The following is a 21054-nucleotide window of genomic DNA, read 5'->3' as shown; positions in this document are numbered from 1 at the left end:
AGGTGTCCCTCCTTCCCACAACCAGAGCAGGTCTTCGGTTGCCCATCGTAGATGACGATGGCACGGTAGCCACCGATATTCAGATATGAAGGTACATGTCTTTTAAGTACTATTCGGACCTGGCGGACTCCGTTCAGCACAGGATATGTCTGGAATTGCGTCCATTTTTCCGCAATATGATCATGGACCGTGCCGTAGGGGCGCAGCGCTTTCACGACGTCCTCCGTCGGTAGTTCGAAAGGAAGTTCGAAAATTCTGATCGTGCGAAGTCCCATGCCAGAATAATCGACGTGCACAGTTCCCACATTGCCATCAGCATGGCAGAAACGGAGGCCCTGTTTCGTGTCCCGAAGGATCCGTTCACATGTTGCATCGTTGATGATCTTGACATATACGATACAACTCACAATGGACAAGTGAATGCCGAGAATGTTGATTGAATTACATATTTAGCATTTGGTGAAACATAAAACTTACATTTAGATTTGTCCATGTTGCCTTCCATGGAATCTATTAATGTATGTGACTGCCTTAAAAGAAGTTTGTAAAGGAAGACTTTTTCAGCTTAAGTCACTTGTATTTTTAATTATTTATTTGCACGATGCGTTTGTACAGTATGCTGCCATCATCAGATGCCTAACTGTAATTTGAAAATCAGTTATTACATTCCACTGACATGGGAAAGATTTATGTTATTTCTTTCTTTCTTTTTTCCGTTCACCACTGGGGTTATTTCTTGAAATATTTTAACCATTGTGGAGAAATATTTTCTTAGTGAACAGCATTCTGCGCGTATCAATATTGTTAACGTATTGCAGCTAATACTGCAGTTACGTTTATCATTTAGATAATAACAATTCTGTATTTTTTAACTGAACTTTTATTTTGTTACTAGCCAACCACGTTCCACACAGTCATACTAAGCATTATCAGTAGACAGTTTCTGTATGGGCACATGAACACAATAGAAAAATGAAAGTAAGAGATAAATAACAACAACATGTTTGTAAATGTTTAGATAATTCAGAAGTGCTTCCAGGAAACACTGCGTATATTCTGACAAAAAATGTATAAATAAACAACTGTTTTGTTACAGACCACTTATGATGCCTATATGAATAGGTGAAACGTGAAAGTTTAGAAACGAAATAAACATTCAGTTGCAAACATAAAATTGTTTCTAGTATTATGCAAGTAATCTCAAACATAATTTTGCTTACATGTAATAGGATATACTTATCTGTCATATAGAGCACAAGAACAGACGCCTCACCATTCATCCACTATTTCTCACAAAGTTGTTTACAATATATAGCACTTCATTTCTAAAGCGAGTGCGAAAGAGCAGCTGGCAGAATCTCTGCAAAACTTCCTGTCTTCAGTATAAAAATCAATTGGTAAATTAAAGATGTTAAATTGTATACTGCGAGAGCAACTACTCACTCCGAAAAATTCTCCCCCATTTCTACTATCGTCGCATGTAATGTGCCACTGACATCACATTGAACTGACTAAAAGTAATGTTGTGGATAAGAGCAAGAGAGCTGCCTTGGAAGTCTTAGGCAAGTAAAAAGGGCGTCAATTTGGGCCCTTAGGCGGAGGGATACACCACAGTTCCAACAGCCTAGTGCCTAGAGTCCCGAACACAATGGTCCTCTGCAGCCACCGGCACTCCTTACGCCTTTTTGCCAACTGTAGAGGCTGCTCGCCTTTGGATTAGCCAGGGAAGAATCGGCAGCAATTGTTTCAGGTCACTCCCTCTTGTGTTGTACTGGGGCAATATGGTCGGTGGCTCAAAAGAAAGCTCGAAAGGCGAATCTACAAGGCCATCATCACCCCGTTCTTCTCGCTCAATTTTGTTCACTTTTTCACAGTCCTTGTTGAATTATGTGGTCGTTCGTGAACCATCTCCATTGTCGGCGGCTAGTTACAGTAAGGCAACGTGATGTAAATAGTTTGGTTTGTGTTTGTGTGTGTGTGTGTGTGTGTGTGTGTGTGTGTGTGTGTGTGTGTGTATGACCACGCAATTTCCTTTGTACTATTTCATTCAATTTCAAGTCACCCTTTGCAGACAGCTCGGTGCAATATTGAACGCGGATCTAGTACTCCGTAATAAAATTATCTTTTTCAGTGAGAAATATATCTTATTATTGCACTCATTTCCAGAGTTATCTAATACCTTGTAAGACACGGTCACTGTGAGGAAAATAATTATAAGGCACCAACTTCTCCTGTAGGTAGACTAACAAGTCGGCATTGCCCGTGTCTAGCTTGGATGTGAACTAACTTCACTTACACAGCATCTTCAACTGCTGCCACCACCCACATAATCGACTCCTCCTCCTCCACCACCAACGTAACACTGTAAGTAGAGTAACTAGAGGCAAAAATTCTTAAACTGCTAGGCTAATACATACACTATCAGCACAGATGTTTTTTCTACAGGCATAATTGCATCATGACACATATTACATAGGATGATTCTCAAGATTTATTTAATTATTCTCCATTATTTAGTATTTATTTCATTTGTTTTATTGTCATTTATTTTGAAAATAGGCCAGTATCTTTAATATCTTGGAGAAGCACCAAGTAATGATGAAACAGGCATTCAATAATGGAGAAATTTTAACGAAATTTACACTGTTAGTTTCTAACGTACTTATTTCCTTCTCTGTGGCATTTTTTTATAAGTAAGACTTACACGTCTCTGTAGCTGAAGACATTACCATTCTCCAGACACACTGTGTTCCATAATTCAATGTGCGATTCTAGTCTACACTCTACGATTTGTTAATTTTAACTACTCACGAGTTTTTTGCTACTTGAAAAACTAATAGGTACAAAGAAACATTAATATTCATCTTTTGAATCTGCAGCTTTTGTCTTTGTTTCCGTGCTAGCAGTTAAATTATAGCATATATGTTCCGCCTTTTTCCAAACACGCTGTTTTTTTCTTTTTAGCCAAACATGTTTCAGCACCTCTGTGCCATCATCATTGGATTTTTGTTTATTGAAAACTGTAACTGGTCTAACAAAGTGAGGCGTAAAGAAAGTTTTTGTTCGTTTTGCTTCTTACCGTGATTTTACGTTGTATGATTTTGCAGGAACAACTGTATGGTATCCTCCATTTATAGCCTGTCATCTGCAAACCAAACGATGTAAATATGAATTTCGTCGGCGAGTTAACGCCTCCCTTGATTTTTAATAACCGTGATTTTGGTGTGTCGAAATGTTTTGCGTGTACATTTGTTTGTACTCATATTTTGTTGTGACTGATCGTTCCTCTTTTGCCTTCTAAGGACGCTGTACACACAAATTAACGTACTTGTGTGTGAAGGCAATAGCAGAAGGCAAACAAGTTTTAAATGAAAACACTATACTCTGTAAAGGAACATTATTTAACACATTAAAGGAACTTTACAGAAAAGGCAATACAAACAGCTAGAGGAGCTTACACACACACACACACACACACACACACACACACACACACACACTCACACACACACAGGAAGACAGAGAAAAACTAAACAAAATTCAAATTCGGCGCCAACTCTCTCGGGATCAAACGAACGCCGGCGTGGTTAGGAAATACAACATAGTGCTCAATGTGTTTTGCGAAGTAAAAAGACGTTTATAAAAAAAGAAATTACACAAAGTACGTTAATATGTGAGTGCAGAACGCAAAAGAAGAAGGATCAGTCACAACAAAAGGTGAGTAATAACAAATATATATGCAAAATATTTTGACACGCCAAAATCACGGATTTCAAAAATCAAGGGAGGTGTGAACTCACCTTTACATAGCTCGGTTTACAAATGAGAAGCTATCAGTGCAGGACACCATCAGTTGCTCCCGCAAAACCATGTAATGTAAAATCGCGGTAAGAAGCAAAACGAGGAAAAACTTTCTTTTGGCCTCATTTTGTTAGACCAGTTACAACCTAAAATATGTTTTGCAATTTTCAATAAACAAAAACTCACTGATGATGGCACAGAGGTGCTGAAACATATTTGGGTAAAAAGGAAAAACAGCATGTTTGATAAAAGGCGCAACATTAATATTTTGACAGCGTAGTCAACAACGCCACTTCGGGACCATACGAACTTAAAACTCAAATCACAAAAACCTCTAAGTAGGTTTTATACGCTAATTACTGTCATTCGAAACTTCGTGTCGGATGAGTTTTGTATATCTCAGCAAGCAGTATGACGGTCCTTGTTTCAAAAGTTGTCTTCCACCTTACTGATAAGTATGACCCTTAAATTAAGTAAGAATTTGGTAGAATAAATTGCAAATGGACAGCTAGAAACAGCATAGCAATGAGCGCTAAGCTTATTTGTTGTACCTTATTTTCTCCAGAGCTCTCTGTTGTACCTGCTGATAAACGAGTTGACTCCGACGGGTGGGAAACTCAAGATTGGTGGGAAGGTATCCTACGCGAGCCAGGAGCCGTGGATATTCGTGGGTACCGTGCGGCAGAACATCCTGTTCGGACAGCCGTACGACAGGAAGAAGTACAAGCGGGTGGTGGAGGTGTGCGCCCTGTCCAAGGACTTCGAGCTGCTGCCGTTCGGCGACCAGACGCTGGTGGGAGAGAAGGGCATCACGCTCAGCGGCGGCCAGAGGGCCAGGGTCAATCTCGCCAGGTACGTGCAATAGTTTCCGGGGTGCGAGTGTGGTTTTCCGCGGTGACATTCTTGGAAAAATGTGGCGTCGGTGCTCTGTGGCAGTACTCCTAAGAACACTGTCATTGGAACATAAAAAAGTCCTTGTGATTGAGGTACCAATCTCTTTGGTCGGTCCGTAAGTACAATTTCAGAACGCCTCGCAGAGCACCAACGCCAAATTAAATATGGCGATTTTCACAAATCTGGTGTTGCCGAACAGCCTCACTCGTATACAGCGTGATTCAGGTGTCCCAACCAATGTCGTTTCATGCAACCCGCGAAGCTATAATTGACCTTCAAAAACCACGCTGAGATTAGCATAGTCTCTCAATAGCTACGCGCAAACTGTTAGTGCTCCAGAAAAAAATGAACCTGAACTTTTTGCAGAAAATTTAATATAGTTAAATTTTGTTCTGGGACACGTTTTCGCCAGAGGCCACAGTTTTTGAGTTATCCAAGGAAAACGTACAACAGTGACCTTCAGACGCACCCCCACTCCCACACTCAGCCCTTAACGATCACAGTTTCTGTCATTCTGTTCATGGAACTTCATCCTTCCACCGAACAAAAATGTGCGACTACTCTATTACTTCCCGCGTTTGACTTTTTCAGGTGTTCTGACCACGAATCTACTGTGCTTTGGAAGGGTTAATGTAGGAACGAATTGTCAACGTAATTAGTTTTGACGTAATGTTTACAAAAGTAGTTTTTCTTTCATTGCACTCATGGTCACGTTTAAATTAATAATGTTAACGAAATACCGTTTATACTGGTGGAGTAATTGCCCGTTCAATATTGGGATCGAATAGTCAAGTAATTAGTTTTGACATAACGTTTACAAAAGCGTTTTTCTTTCATTAGTCTCATGGGAACGATTAAATTATTAATGTAAATGAACTAACCGACTACATCGGCGGCGTAATAGCCCATTCAAGAGGTCGAATACATGGAATAGTTCGTGTAGTCGGAAATTTTTGTACAATGTTCGGAGGATGTGCCGTAAAAAACGTACTAGAAATCATGAGGTGAGGAACGAGGTTGGTGTGGGAAGTGTATATTAAGGTCACTTTTGTATTTCTTTCTTTAATTGCTCGAAAACCATGGGCTCCAGAGAAAATATATCCCTGTACAAAATTTAACTAAATATCTCATATGAATATATGCTCTATTAGAGATGGTTTCCGAGATAGAACAAATTTAATCTACAGTGATATTTATTTTCTGTGTTGTCTCGTTTACAACATATGTTTTACTAGGTATCAATCGAAAACTACATATTTTTAACTCATTCATATCTAAGCATTATCGTATACGTCACATTACGGCTGTGCAAAAATAGACAGAATGTCTGATGGGATACCGCAATCACTGGTTATACAATGTTACTTATAATCCGTCTTGATTGCAAAAATGTTTATTCACATGACCTGTTTCAGTTCCTCTAGAACCATCTTCAGATCTGAAATGGCAATGGTACTAATTTACTATATCACAAATGCAAACCTACTTCATCCTACCCGATCAACATCAAATGTATCAGAACGTACCTGCAGTTTCGGTTACAGCAACCTTCACATACTGCATCAAATTAAATTAGTTGGCAGAATGCGCGTCATTTATATTAATTATAAAACCCTTACCGACAGCTGGCGTCTGGTATATCTGTTACATTACATATGTACATACTATATTAAATAGAATTTTCCTAATTTGCTTTGATCTCTAAAAATACTTAGTTAAAATCTGTAGTTGTCAAGGTTAAAATCTGTGTTTGTCACAATTAAAATTCACAATAAAATTTTCATTTTTGTGTGATCAAAAACACGTACGGTCTGGTAAATTTGATGTTGATCAGACAGGATGAAGTAGGTTTGCATTTGTGAAATAATAAACTAGTATCATACTCATTTCAGATCTGAAGATGGTTCTAGAGGAATCGAAACCGGTCATGTGAATAAACATTTTTGCAATCAAGACGGATTATAAGCAACATTACATTACAGCTGATCCACAATTCGCGGTAAGTGTTCGAATATCCTATCGTCAGCTTCACTGCATATGTGCACTCTTTGGAGAACATGTGCTGCTTGTCTCTGCGCCTCTGCACGTCCCGTAAAGAGGGCAACAGCGTCCATGACGCGGCCAAACAGTTCATCTGGCGCATTGAGCTTTCGTTTTTACACCTTTCATCCAGCCCCATAAACAAAAGTCAAATGGCGATCTTAGCGGCCAGTTAATCATATCAGTGCTTCTTTTTTTTTCATCCTCCGATCGGTAGCAAAGTGGACACCACAGTGAAAGTAAAATAAATGTTTTAATTTCAACGTTTAGCTACTACCTTACATAGAGTCGCCTCCTTGAAGTAGACAGCCGGCCTTGGTGGCCGAGCGGTTCTAGGCGCTTCAGTCCGGAACCGCGCGACTGTTACGGTCGCAGGTTCGAATCCTGCCTCGGGCGTGGATGTGTTTGATGTCCTTAGGTTAGTTAGGTTTAAGTAGTTCAAGTTCTAGGGGACTGATGAGCTCAGATGTTAAGTCCCATAATGCTCAGAGCCAGTTGAACCATTTTTTTGAAGTAGACATGTATCATAGCGTCGTACCAAATTTTAGGTTTTCCGTGATTTCCCTAAATCGCTTCAGGCAAATTCCGTGCTGGTTTCTTTGAAAGGGCACGACCGACTTCCTTCCCCATCCTTCCCTAATCCGATGGGACCCAGGACCTCGCTGATTGGTCCTCTTTCCAGTGAATCAACCAACCAATACTCTCGTCATAGAAGGCAACTGCCTGTGATTTGCATCGAGTCCCTAATCGGGCTGTCTGTGTCGAAATGCTGTCCTTATAGCGAGCGGTTCATGTGAGTGAAGGGATGAAAATCATAGGGAGTCAAGTAAGCTGTGTGAGCAAACACTTCCCATCGAAAACGCTTTAGGGGCATCTTTGTAGCACCTGCAGTATGCGACCAAGAACTGTCATGAAGAAGAACGCGTGGGGCATTTACATTCTGTGGGCTGCATGAAATCAGGCGAATGAGCTTGTAGGACCGAATTGTGCGACGTAATGCGACAGACGGTCATACCAGAGACACTGCCCGACACAGGTGCGCAACGCTTCACCGTGTTTTCACTGTGCTTTTAGTTTCGCGACCGGTCGGATGTGAAAACACAATAGTCTTCGTACTACCACGACCAATCCATCTACTCTACGGAAGAACAAAAGAAGAACGTTACCTCTTTACTTCAGGGTATCACACCTCTTTCATATCAATTTATTTCTTCACTTTTACTGTTGTTGCAGGATAACTATATACAAATAGAAATATATTATTGTGTGTTCACTGTTGAAAGCAAAATATTTTCTTTATACTCGTTTTTCGTGTAAAATCATGTTGTGATGAAATCAGAAATGCCTTATCTTTGAACGCTGTTGGCAAACCTACCAAATTATAACGACACTTCACAGCTGTTACCGTGCAGTTTGTTGAGGAAAGTTTTTTTGGTAGGATTTTCAAGAAGAAAGTGCCTTTTCGACTGCATACAAGGAAGTTTTAGCGCAATATGTCTAAAGAAAATATAGTGCATTCAAGATTAAACACGAAATAGAATTGTACACGATGGTTTTAGCTCAAGGTGTCTAAGGAAAATGTAGATCATTCAAGATTAAACACGAAACAGCATGGTATGCAACTGGCCTGTATGACTCATAAAACTGTAGAACTGAAGTGGAAGGGAAGAGTTGGTATGGTTATGCTGTGGGTAGGGTAATGTTCTTTTAATTATTATATGATACAAAATTTATTTCACAACAGCAGTCTGCTGTTTGCCAATTTCGCATCCTGGGTGATCCGAGACATTGAGAGACTTAACGCTCCTCATGAGGTTGGGGCCCCAGGAATTTTCACCCCTCTCGTCGGACCTGGTCTCGGGTTGTTGTTGTGGTCTTCAGTCCAGTGACTGGTTTGATGCAGCTCACCATGCTACTCTATCCTGTGCAAGCTTCTTCATCTCCCAGTACCTACTGCAACCTACATACTTCTGTATCTGTTTAATGTATTCATCGCTTGGTCTCCCTCTACGATTTCAACCTCCGCGCTGCCCTCCAATACTAAATTGGTGATCCCTTGATGCCTCAGAATATGTCCTACCAACCGATCCCTTCTTCTAGTCTAGCTGTGCCACAAATATCTCTTGTCTCCAATTCTATTCAATACCTCCTCATTAGTTATGTGATCTACCCATCTAATCTTCAGCATTCTTTTGTAGCACCACATTTCTAAAGCTTCTATTCTCTTCTTGTCCAAACTATTTATCGTCCACGTTTCACTTCCATGCATGGCTACACTCCATACAAATACTTCCAGAAACGACTTCCTGACACTTAAATCTATACTCGAAGTTAACAAATTTCTCTTTTTCAGAAACGCTTTCCTTGCCATTGCCAGTCTACATTTTATATCCTCTCTTCTTCGGCCATCATCAGTTATTTTCCTCCCCAAATAACAAAACTCACATACTACTTTAAGCGTCTCATTTCCTAATCTAATTCCCGCAGCATCACCCGATTTAATTCGACTACATTCCATTATCTTCGTTTTGCTTTTGTTGATGTTCATCTTATATCCTCCTTTCAAGACACTGTCCATTCCTTTCAGCTGCCCTCCCAGGCCCTTTGCTGTCTCTGACAGAATTTCATTGTCATCGGCGAACCTCAAAGTTTTTATTTCTTCTCCATGGATTGTAATTCCTACTCCGGATTTTCTTTTGTTTCCTTTAGTGTTTGCTCAATATACAGATTGAATAACATCGAGGATAGGCTACAACCCTGTTTCACTCCCTTCCCAACCACTGCTTCCCTTTCATGCCCCTCGACTCTTATAAGTGCCATCTGGTTTCTGTACAAATTGTAAATAGCCTTTCGCTCCCTGTATTTTACCCCTGCCACCTTTAGGATTTGAAAGTGAGTATTCCAGTCAACGTTGTCAACAGTTTTCTCTAAGTCTACAAATGCTAGAAACGTAGGTTTGCCTTTTCTTAATCTATTTCCTAAGATAAGTCGTATGGTCAGTATTGCCTCACATGTTCCAACATTTCTACGGAATAGAAACAGATCTTCCCCAAGGTCGGCTTCTACCAGTTGTTCCATTCGTCTGTAAAGAATTCGTCTTAGTATTTTGCCGCCGTGGATTATTAAACTGATAGTTCGGTAATTTTCACATCTGTCAACAGCTGCTTTCTTTGGGATTGGAGTTATTGGGTTGTTTGGGGGAAGAGACCAAACAGCGAGGTCATCGGTCTCAGCGGATTAGGAAAGGATGGAGAAGGAAGTCGGCCGTGCCCTTTCAAAGGAACCATCCCAGCATTTGCCTGGAGTGACTTAGGGAAATCACGGAAAATCTAAATCAGGATGGCCGGACGCGGGATTGAACCGTCGTCCTCCCGAATACGAGTCCAGTGTGTTACCACTGCACCACCTCGCTCGGTTGGAATTATTCTCGGGTATCTAAAGTGTTCTCTTCCTCTGAACTTTCCAGGGTTGTTGTTTCAAATTTAGTTTTAACCATAACAACGTATATGAATTTCCGAAATTAAGTAACATTCTCTTTCTTATTCATCTTATGTTCAACATGTAACCAGTTCACAGGCGACGCTGAGCTGTAACTTACCTCTGGAAACAACTGGGTCACGCTAAGCGTGTTAGGTGAAACATTAGCGTAATGAAAAATTAATACAAAAATAATAGGTTTTGAAACTACTAGAAAAGAAACCACATTCTATGCGAAGCACACAGTGGTTCTCGTAAAAAATCAGATGTCTTTAACAAGCGTTACGAATAAGTATTGATGTTCTTTAACTGACGTGCTGTTTTGATGCCGTCGGGAAAGTCTTTCAGAATCGCTTTTTTTCGAGATTTTTCTGTTTTGGTTTTAATGTCTTAGAATATTGGAAAATATTTCGTTATTACTGTAGTTTGCTCGGCGTCATGCACCCATTTGCATATAGCACGAAACAATCATTAGGTTAACAACAGTATTGTTGCATTGTACACATGTGTGTAATAAATATGTACACATTTACGTCGTGTAAATTGTTACCAGTGTAAAATCTTCTTCTGTGTGAATTACGCATACTGACGAAGATAGAAAAATTGTTGACTGCTTAGGGAGAAACAAATAATTTAATAATTTTGAAAATCAGATACGCCCGCAATTTGAGGATGATTCTCGATGTAATCGTTAGTTGCAACATACAAAAGGGATTTACATTAGCGAGGGAGGTACGACCGAGTTATTACCTGGTGCCATAACTCATTATTGTGGTTAGTTTTACGGTCTAGGAAAAGAGTACCTGTCTCGCTTTAGATCGGTATGCAGGAGGCAGATTGCTTCTCTGATAAGCTGACCTAGAGAAAACTGTTATTCCTTTTGTTAAAAAATGACGAAGTTCCTCCTGCTGTGTTAAGGTGTTGGTTTTATTGGCAACTAGTTTCGATGTTGGTACAACATCATCTTCAGGCCCATAGTTGACAGTAACCGTATGTGTCTAACACTAGTAGTCAGTGGTGAGATAGGCGTGTTCCATGCGGAAGGCATGTAGTAACTGATATGAAGTTAAAACTAGTAGTTCAAAGATCTCTGAATCACTACTTTTAACTTCATATCAGTTACTACCTGCCTATCGCATGGAACACGCCTGTCTCACCACTGACTACTAGTGTTAGACACATACGGTTACTGTCAAGTATGGGCCTGAAGATGATGTTGTACCAACATCGAAACAAGTTGCCAATAAAACCAACACATTTATACAGCTGGAGGAATTTCGTCATTTTTAACATATACTAGCTGACGTCCCAATTCGTCCGTTTCAAATGGTTCAAATGGCTCTGAGCACTATGCGACTTAATTTCTGAGGTCATCAGTCGCCTAGAACTTATAACTAATTAAACCTAATTAACCTAAGAACATCACACACATCCATGCCCGAGGCAGGATTCGAACCTGCGACCGTAGCGGTCGCTCGGTTCCAGACTGCAGCGCCTAGAACCGCACGGCCACTCCGGCCGGCTCGTCCGTTTCAATTATGGATATACGAAGATTATTCCTTTTATCTTTTTACCATGAAATCTGAAAGTTAAAGACTGCAGGCTCTTGAAAACGGTGAGAATTACTCTAGAAATTCGTAAGTACCACGCAAGCGACCGTTGTGACACAGTCCAAGTCAGCCAGGAATTAATCCGTTTTCACTCACCTCCTTTTGCAGCCTCGAAGAACCGCTAAACTCCTTCGCCTTCTCTACAGTAAAAGATACCATAGGACAATAATAATTTTGTACATCGATTTCTACACTTGAATGGATATTATTAAATAATGAACGCACATACTCCCATGTGCCCCAGCTCTATTCAACACTAAAAAATTAAAGCTACCAGAAATTTACAAAAGAGGTTCAACCTTAACAAAGGTACTGTTTTTCTGCAGAGCTCATAATATTCCATCTGACACCGAAATTATTTATTGCAATATATATACATAACACTAGACCAAACAAAAAATGGTTTAAATGGCTCTGAGCACTATGGGACTCAACATCTGACGTCATCAGTCCCCTAGAACTTAGAACTACTTAAACCTAAGTAACCTAAGGACATCACACACATCCATGCCCGAGGCAGGATTCGAACCTGCGACCGTAGCAGTCGCGCGGTTCAAGACTGAAGCGCCTAGAACCGCTCGGCCACACCGGCCGGCAGACCAAACAAACTTAATGGAGAAACCGTATTTAAAATGCATCAGCACATTATAGCATTCATGATAGCAAACTGTTATATATACCAGAAGAACCTAATATTCGGATGTTGCACCTGTTATATTTAGAGAAAAATCCTTCAAACACTACATCATATGAACAATATCGACTGCTTTTTGTGACTAGCTACAACGTACATTTCGGGTGCCTCAGAACTGACACATGTCCAGTATGTGACAAATTTAGAATCGACTGTTCTAAAATTGATTTACAGGTAAGCGACGAGAAAGGTGCAACTCAGATACAGACTTTAAATAAGCAGAAACAACATCTAACAACTTAAAATTAACTAACTTAAAGTGAACTACATAAAATGAAAGCGGACAAGTTTTAGTAGATTAAATGTTCTGAACGTTTGAAGCCCAGAAAACTTGTGATTGAGAAAACAATGTGTATGGGTTAACAGCTTTCTTATCTCTCAGCCAATGAAGCATACTACCGCAGCAGTTGTTACTTTATTCAATCGATATTCTTTCGTTTTCTTTTGGGAAATCTGTATTTTATTCATATTAACGAAACATTTTCCAAAAAAGGGCTTTAGACTAAGATCTGAATGAATACGACATGTATAAACGACACAACCTGGCATTTTTGACCAAAGAGCTTTCACAACTTGAAACAATCAAAACACCTGAATGTAATGTTCCGGGGCTTAGTTTTGATGGCGGATGTCGGCTTTAAGTTTTTGACGTCATGAAAATTCCATTGCACAATATCTCTGGCATATAATGTTTCTGTCTGCCTACTTATATTAGATTTGGATTGAGCATTTAGATGAGTTATCTCCATACTACCTGGATGTTGAACTTCAACAGTCTGATCGTGCCAGCCCTAGATGTTCGTATTTCGCTTCTTGCTAAACTACAACATGACTGTTAGGAAATGTCACTAGAATACAAAAATAAAATACATTTCGATCCCGCTCCCATGTCAGCCTATTACATCACACGTTGACATAAAATTCAAAACAAAAGATCAGTCTGCAATTCTTTGTCACGTATAAACCGATGGAAATTTGTTTGCCAAACTAGAATATGGCGGACGATGCAAAGCACATGAATCCGCAGACATGCAGCAATTCTATACTCAGTAACCAAACTTCCACATCCAGGTTGTATAGAGATTACTGATTTAGATGCACAGAATTGATTTTGTGTTGTCAACATACATTGCCACCGCGATCACATAATCATATTCGCCAGTTATGCGTACTATAAATTTTGGATGTCATTATATCGCTAATACAGACAGATTCCCATAGAAGGTGCTGTGGATTTGGTATAGGCGTTTTGTAGACACCATAGTAATTTGCACTTGATACCCGGAATGAAGTGGGCTCTTAGCTTTGAAGAGCAAAACGAACGTGCATTACGTACTAGCATCGTCTCGTCGGAGTGCATCTACACTTTCCGTCACGTCAGTTCGCTTAGCCCACTACCGAATGTAGAAAGTGTGGTTATGAATCATCATTCTTGAAACAACAAGTCAGAGTATAGTAACGGAACTGAGGAACTGCTAACGATAACATTTATTAATGGCCAAAACGAACTTCATAATGTGTCCTCAAACAGTAGCTATAATGGAATACATGGAGCCTGTTTACCTTATCCATTAAGTTTTGTTCTAATGTAACTAATAACGTCATAAACAACTGTATTTTCTCCTTCAGTGAAGCTGACTTTTTTACTTAAAACGTTATTTAATGGAAAATGCTTCATTAACTGACGATCATTTTTATATACATTTTGGGCATCAGCTCTGTTCTGTTACTGTAAAACGTAAATAATTTTCGCTTTGAGATGTCTAACCTCTCTTGTTTAAGAACCCCGAATGAAAAAAATTACCCAAGTCGTGATGGAACATTCGCAATTTGCCACGAAAACAAAGCATAATAATAACACGAATATCAAGAAGAAACAGAAGCAGAATATCTACCATTATAATATGAGTGAGGGCGGAGAAAATAGATTAGCTTGCGTTTTAAGCGGACAACGATACCGTCAAACTCTTCTTTCCGAGAAACCTCGACGTGCCGTGCTGTGACGTTACGATCCATTGACGGCCTATGTGGATGCCGCCATTTGAAATACGTTGTGAAATATTTCGGCGTGACGTGACATGACGACCAATGTGAATTGGTCTTAAACAAACAACGTCGTCCTGAGATCACGTGACAATTTCAGCTTAATGTTGATAACATGCGTCAAACGTAGTGATAACTATAGACATATTTCTACTCCATGTCTACCTAAGATGTAATTTAATTGTAAACATAAAGCATCTTTGGAATGATATGTCATTTTACAACTGTCAAAAGTAACACGAGATTACTATAGAAAGTGAATATGTGATTTCTGTTAACAGCATAGTACATAAAAGAAATTACGTTCCAAGATTATTAATAGACGTCACTCCATCTAAAAATCTCATAGTACTGCTACAAAGATGTGGAATAAATAATTTTTAAATGTAATGTCAACAAAAACTCGTAATAATGGCACATATGGTAAAATAAACTTGTCGTGAACTTATGTAATCAACAAAAAATAAGCAATTTGCAACTAATTATTGTAAAAGTATAAAGGAACCAATCGTAGCTAACGTAAACTGTAGATTTCCTTCTTCTCAAATTTTAACGTTTATGTTACGATAGCAGAGGTTATTTTTAGAGATTCCGCTGTAACCACACGGAATGTACGGAGTTAGAAGAAATTCTCCGTACTGGATTTTGAATAGATTAAGGCGACAATTACTGAAAATAATAATTTTTGTCGTATTTCTAAAATTTATAACCAGTAAAACAGCTTCTAGTAATTTTCACGAATACAGGAAGCTTCTGTAGCATGCTATCTGGCGAATTCCTGTTACACTAAGAAATGACGTCAAGAACAGAGAGATGGTGTGAATAAAAGTGATAGAGTTTTAAATAAATTTCTTCTCTTCAGGAGAGCGATCAAAATGTTGAACAACCCCATTGTGTCACATCATTTTTACAGGGCTGTATATAGAGAGGCGGACGTGTACCTGCTGGACGACCCCTTGTCTGCTGTTGACACCCACGTCGGCAAACATCTTTTCGACGAATGCATTAACTACTATCTGAGTGGAAAGACAAGAATTTTGGTCACACATCAACTCCAATACCTCCAGGGTGCCGACAGTATTATGATACTAAACAAGGTGCGTTAATCTCTTTTGATACTCGACTGGCTGCAGCTCATTAAGTATATCGCGTTACAAATGAACCTTTGCGGCGCAGGGGAACGTAGAGTGCCAGGGAACTTTCGAGGAGATTCTTCGGAGCGGTGTCAGCTTTTCCAAACTGGTGTCTAGTGCGGAAGAAGAGACCGAGACTGAAGATTTCGGCATCAAGCGATCAATAAGCAGGAGAAAATCAATGCAGGTGAGACTTTATAAGATTCTACCAAAAAGTCTGGAACCCGGTTTACCGTTACATATCTTACTGTAAGTAATATTTACCTCTTTTTACAGGACGAACAGAGTAAATTAAGACGATCAATACGCATCGGATCTCAAAGGGCCAACGTGAATGTCCTGCAGAGGCAGATATCAACGCTTTCGGAAGTGGTGAGTAGCACCAACATCGTGTCGTACAGAAACGGCACAATCCAATCTACGGCTTATTGTCTGGAGAGGATGATCTACGTCAGTGTCGTTAAGTGAATAGTGTTTGAAACCTTTCTCTTTCAAGGGTTGCAATGTGTGTTTAACAAGGCGAATTTAGTGTGCTATTACGTTAAGGGACATAACTTTTTCGAAATTACTGCAGCATTATGTAGATTTCCACAGCTTAATATTCGTGTTGAAACAGTGTAACTTCATTTTTAATATGTCTCTCTGTTTGACTGGAATGAGTGGGTAATCGACAACAAGATTTTTTAAAAGAAATTTCCCACATATTTAGTGAAGTGATTTGGGGAAACTACAGAAAACCAAAATCAGGGCTGTCAGTTATCTGCGCCGTACTTCCAAATGCTAACCACCAGCCCAATTTTCACACTTCGCTCGCTTTGACCTGCTTCTCATGTGTGACATTTATCCCGCGTTATAAATATTCTGAACTGAAAACGAGATTTTCAGGATGTTAAAAAATCTGTCCATTAATTTTCCCGTAACGAGTCCAAAGCACAAAATATTGCAAGTGCTGTTGGCCCCGTCAGGTTGAAAAGGTTGCAGCAATGGTATATTGTTCAGCATTGTCGTAAACTCATAGTATGTAAAAGTTTAATTAGGTCAAATATTGAATACAGATTATTTAAATATATATGTAAGTTTGATAAATGGACAGGAAAAGAAAGAAAGGAGTATTCGTAGGTGATAATAGACATGCAGCTATACCCACAAACACGCAGCATCAGCGGCCGTAGAGTGTGTGGTAAGGAGAGGAACGTGTTAGTTGCCATCTTCTCTGTCCACATACTGATTTTACGTTCCCAGGATAACTTACCGTACGTCAATAGCCAAGAATGATAAATCGAAGTCACCCAGAACAGGTGCTTCACCAACCTTCCAGCCAGCCTTGTCCTCGCTAATGTCGCAGTTCGAGCGTGAAATTATTATGGGAGACACAGATACATGCCAGTAATTAAAATCTCGCTCTGCAGAGAATTTAAGGACACTATTCCACTCTAATTATTTCACCTCAATGCCTCTACACTGGCACACGCCACACAGCCAGACTCTTATAGATAGAAACGCAATGAAGAGGACAGTTAAAGTAATCCTCGCCAGTCAGACTTCTACCATAGGCTGTTCTACTCATGATGTGATGCTCTTAATGTACTCAGTGCGGACCACAACAGAAAAATCTGTCCAAATAACCTTCAAAAACGTACAATGGTTAACCGTGGTGCCCTACAAAATAACAGTTCAGATAGGCCATGCTAGGATATCAGCAATGAGCTGACGTTCTACATCTACATACTGCATCTACATACATGCTCCGCAAATCACCGAATGGTGCATGGCGGAGGGTACCTTATACCACTGCTGGGCATTTCCTTTCCTCTTCCACTCGCAAACTGAGCGAGGGAAAACCGACTCTGCAGTCAGCCTTAAATGCCGGTTCTCTAAATTTCCCCAATAGTGCCTTGCGAAAAAAGTGTCGTCTTCCCTCCAGGGATTCCCATTTGAGTTCACGAAGCATCTGTGTAATACTCACGTGTTGATCGAATCTACCGGTAAAAGATCGAGCAACCCGCCTCTGAATTGTTTAGACGTCTTCCTTTAATTAGACCGGGTAAGGATCCCAAACACTCGAGCAGTACTCAAGAATAGATCGCATTAGAGCCTAATATGCGGCCTCCTTCACAGATGAACAACACTTTCCTAAAATTATCCCAATAAACTGAAGACAATTCGCCTCCCTCCTACCGTCCCTACGTGCTAATTCTCTTCCGTATTACTTCGCAACTCTACGCCTGTTTAATCGACGTGACTGTATCAAGGAGCACACTGCTAATGCATATTCGAACATTATGGGATTGTTTTTTTTTCTTTTACTCATATGCATTAGAAAAAAAATTTTCTACATTTAGAGCAAGCTACCATTTATCAGCTCAACTAGAAATTTTGTGCATGTCGTCTTGCATCCTCCTAAACTCAACGACGACACCTTCCCGTACACCTGAGTGCCATAGGCAACCAGCCACAGATTGCTGCCCAGTCTGTCCGTCATATCATTATGTATATAGAGAATAAGAGAGGTCCTATCACACTTCCCTGGGGCACTCCAGGTGACACCCTCGACTACGTCGAGGACAACTTTTTGTGTTATGTTACTTAAAAACTCTTGGAACCGATCACATATCTGGAAACCTGTTACATAAGATAGTACCTGTCGTAAAAGCCTGCAATGGGGCACCGTGTCACAAACTTTCGAACGGTCTAGAAATACTGTACGAAATCTGCCTGTTGTTCTTCATCAGTGGTTCTCAGGATATCGTGCGAGTAAAGGACAAACTGAGTTTCACACCAGCTGTGCTTTCTAAGTCCGCGCTGGTTTATGGACAGAAACTTTTCCGTCTTAGGGAAACTTAACTGTATTCGAACTGAGAATATTTTCGAGACTGCTGCAGCAAACTGATATTAAAAATATTGGCTTGTAATTTTGTACCTCTTTTCTTTTATCTTCCTTATTGTCAGGAGACACCTGTGCTTCTTTCCAGTTACTCAAGCCTTTGCGCTGTGGGGACATTATTCTGTAAAGTAAGAAGAATTTAGTCGCAAACGTATTGCAGTATATAACAAACATGCCTTTAAACGATCTGGCAAGGTAAAGAGAATTCTGGTCCATTCCTAACTGCAGAACTACACCAGATAGCGAATAAACGAGATTCTGCTCATAAAATATTCAAGTAAAACCCGACTCTTGAATTACATGAAGTATGTAAGAAGTTGCAGAACAAAGCGAATCAGAACGCATGTAACGACATCAGGCATACTCACTCCGCTGTATGTAGCAAAATGGTTCAAACGGCTCTGAGCACTATGGGACTTAACATCTGTGGTCATCAGTCCCCTAGAACTTAGAACTACTTAAACCTAACTAACCTAAGGACATCACACACATCCATGCCCGAGGCAGGATTCGAACCTACGACCGTAGCAGTCGCGCGGTTCCGGACTGAAGCGCCTAGAACCCTTTGGCCACCGCGGCTGGCCTGTATGTAGCGTGTCGAATCCTGCAGGCCACAAGAAAAAAGAAAAAAACTGATCCGCTTCGACAGAGGAAGGCAAAATCTGACACTGTTTGCTGCAGGCGAATTAAACGTTTTCCACTCAACGACAGCCAGTTCTCAAGCTGCGATAAATATGAAACACGACACAGCACCATCTCGACAAACGCCTTTTTCTTAAAACATGTTTCTACACGCACTCTACGGAAAGAAACCGTAACATTCTCTTCTGAGACTGTAGGTACTCTCACTCTTGTTTGTGATACATATCGCACTGAGTGGAAGCAAAGATTAATTTAGCCAATACCCAAGAATGATAAATCGAAGTTATCAGACGACTATAAGCTGACCAGCACATTATCCGCAGTATCTTAAGCTACGGATACATTGTTCATTATCAGTTGACGGATTACCTTAAAACTTATATCATCAATGTTCAATATCAATCAGTGTTCCGAAAACACCATGCCATAGAAACTACTTTAATCAAAGTGATTGACGACATCAAGCAAGTTATGGACATTTTAACACTGATTCTAGTAAGATTTTAATACTGTTGATTTCGATATATTACTTATTAAAATGGAACAGTTGAATTTCTTGAACAGTGCAGTACTGTGATTCGACAACTGACTCAAAAACAGACGTCAAGGATTCATCTGTGCCTAGGAAAAGTGTATTTTACGGAATCCCTCGCGGTTTCGCACTTTGTTCATTGCTTTTACCGCTGTATTTCCACAATGTTTCATCTATATTTCGCTCTTATAACTCTCACTTGTGTGCAGGCGATACCTAGTAGCCCCAGCCCTATGAACATGCCAGTATCACGACGTGCACAAAACCTTGGTCCTAAACTAAACCTCAAGGAATCACAAGTCATCCATACAACACGCCGAAAGCTGATCAACGGACATTTTCGTGAAACAGTTCATCCAATACTGTTATATTTGGGTCTACATCTTCATCAACATAATACTCCTCAAACCACTGTACGGTGCAAGATGGCGGGTACCTTATACCACCACTATTTTAGTAACTTTTTCCTGTTCCATTCGTAAACATAACGAGAGAAAAACTGTTGCCTATGTGCTTACGTAAGAGCCCTAATTTCTCTAATCTTCCTGGTCATTAAGCAAAATGTACGTTGGTGCCGGTAAAGTCATTCTGCAATCAGCTTCAAATGCCGTTCCTCTAAACTAGTGTTTCGCGAAAAGAACGTCGTCTCCCCTCCCATTTGAGTTCGCGAAACATCAGCCTTCTGCTGGTTTGGTCTGGCTACGAATTCCTGCCTTGTGCAAATCTATTTATTTCAAAGTAGCATTTGCACCTTCCTCAACTATTTGTTTGCTACCTTTTAATTTCTGACTTCCCCTACAGCTTTTACCCTTTACAGCTCTCTCTAGTATCATGGAAGCTCTACCCTGTTGTTTTAACACAAGTCCTATCATTCAGTTCCTTCTTCTTGTCAGTATTTTCCCAAGGTTTCTTACTCGCCGAATCGGCTTGAAAGATCCTCATCTTATCAGTCTATCTAATTCTCAACATCCTTCTGTAGCATCACATCTCAAACATTTTGATTCCTTTCTTTACCGGTTTTTCAACAGCCATGATACACTACCACACAACTGTTTGATCCAAATGTATATTTTCAGAAATTTCTTCCTTAAATTAAGCCCTATGTTTGATACTAGCAGACCTATTTGGTCAGGAATGCCCTCTTCGCTTGCGCTATTCTCACATTTATGTCCCACTTACCTTGTCCATCTCGTGTTATTTTGCTTTCAAGGTAACGGAATTCTTTAACCTCGTCTACTTTGTTGTCACAATTTTTTAAGTCAAATTTATCGCCAGTCTTGTCCTTCCTTTTTCGGTTTACTTTT

The 21054-nt window shown here is 40.0% G+C and overlaps 1 protein-coding gene across 1 annotated transcript in view; it reads left to right on the top strand.

The window, feature by feature from the left end:
- Positions 1 to 21054, top strand: part of LOC126162645 (ATP-binding cassette sub-family C member 4-like) — a 335428-nt gene that overhangs the window by 140129 nt on the left and 174245 nt on the right. Inside the window, exons 12-15 of the mRNA XM_049919282.1 lie at positions 4367 to 4653; positions 15473 to 15656; positions 15736 to 15879; positions 15969 to 16064. Coding sequence (XP_049775239.1) covers positions 4367 to 4653; positions 15473 to 15656; positions 15736 to 15879; positions 15969 to 16064 — 711 coding nt within the window. The remainder of the gene's footprint in view (positions 1 to 4366; positions 4654 to 15472; positions 15657 to 15735; positions 15880 to 15968; positions 16065 to 21054) is intronic.

The sequence above is a fragment of the Schistocerca cancellata genome, chromosome 2 (genome assembly GCF_023864275.1).
Source record: "Schistocerca cancellata isolate TAMUIC-IGC-003103 chromosome 2, iqSchCanc2.1, whole genome shotgun sequence".
Taxonomy (NCBI): domain Eukaryota; kingdom Metazoa; phylum Arthropoda; class Insecta; order Orthoptera; family Acrididae; genus Schistocerca; species Schistocerca cancellata.
Note: the sequence above shows the minus strand (reverse complement) of the source record. Positions and strands in the feature narration are given on the sequence as shown.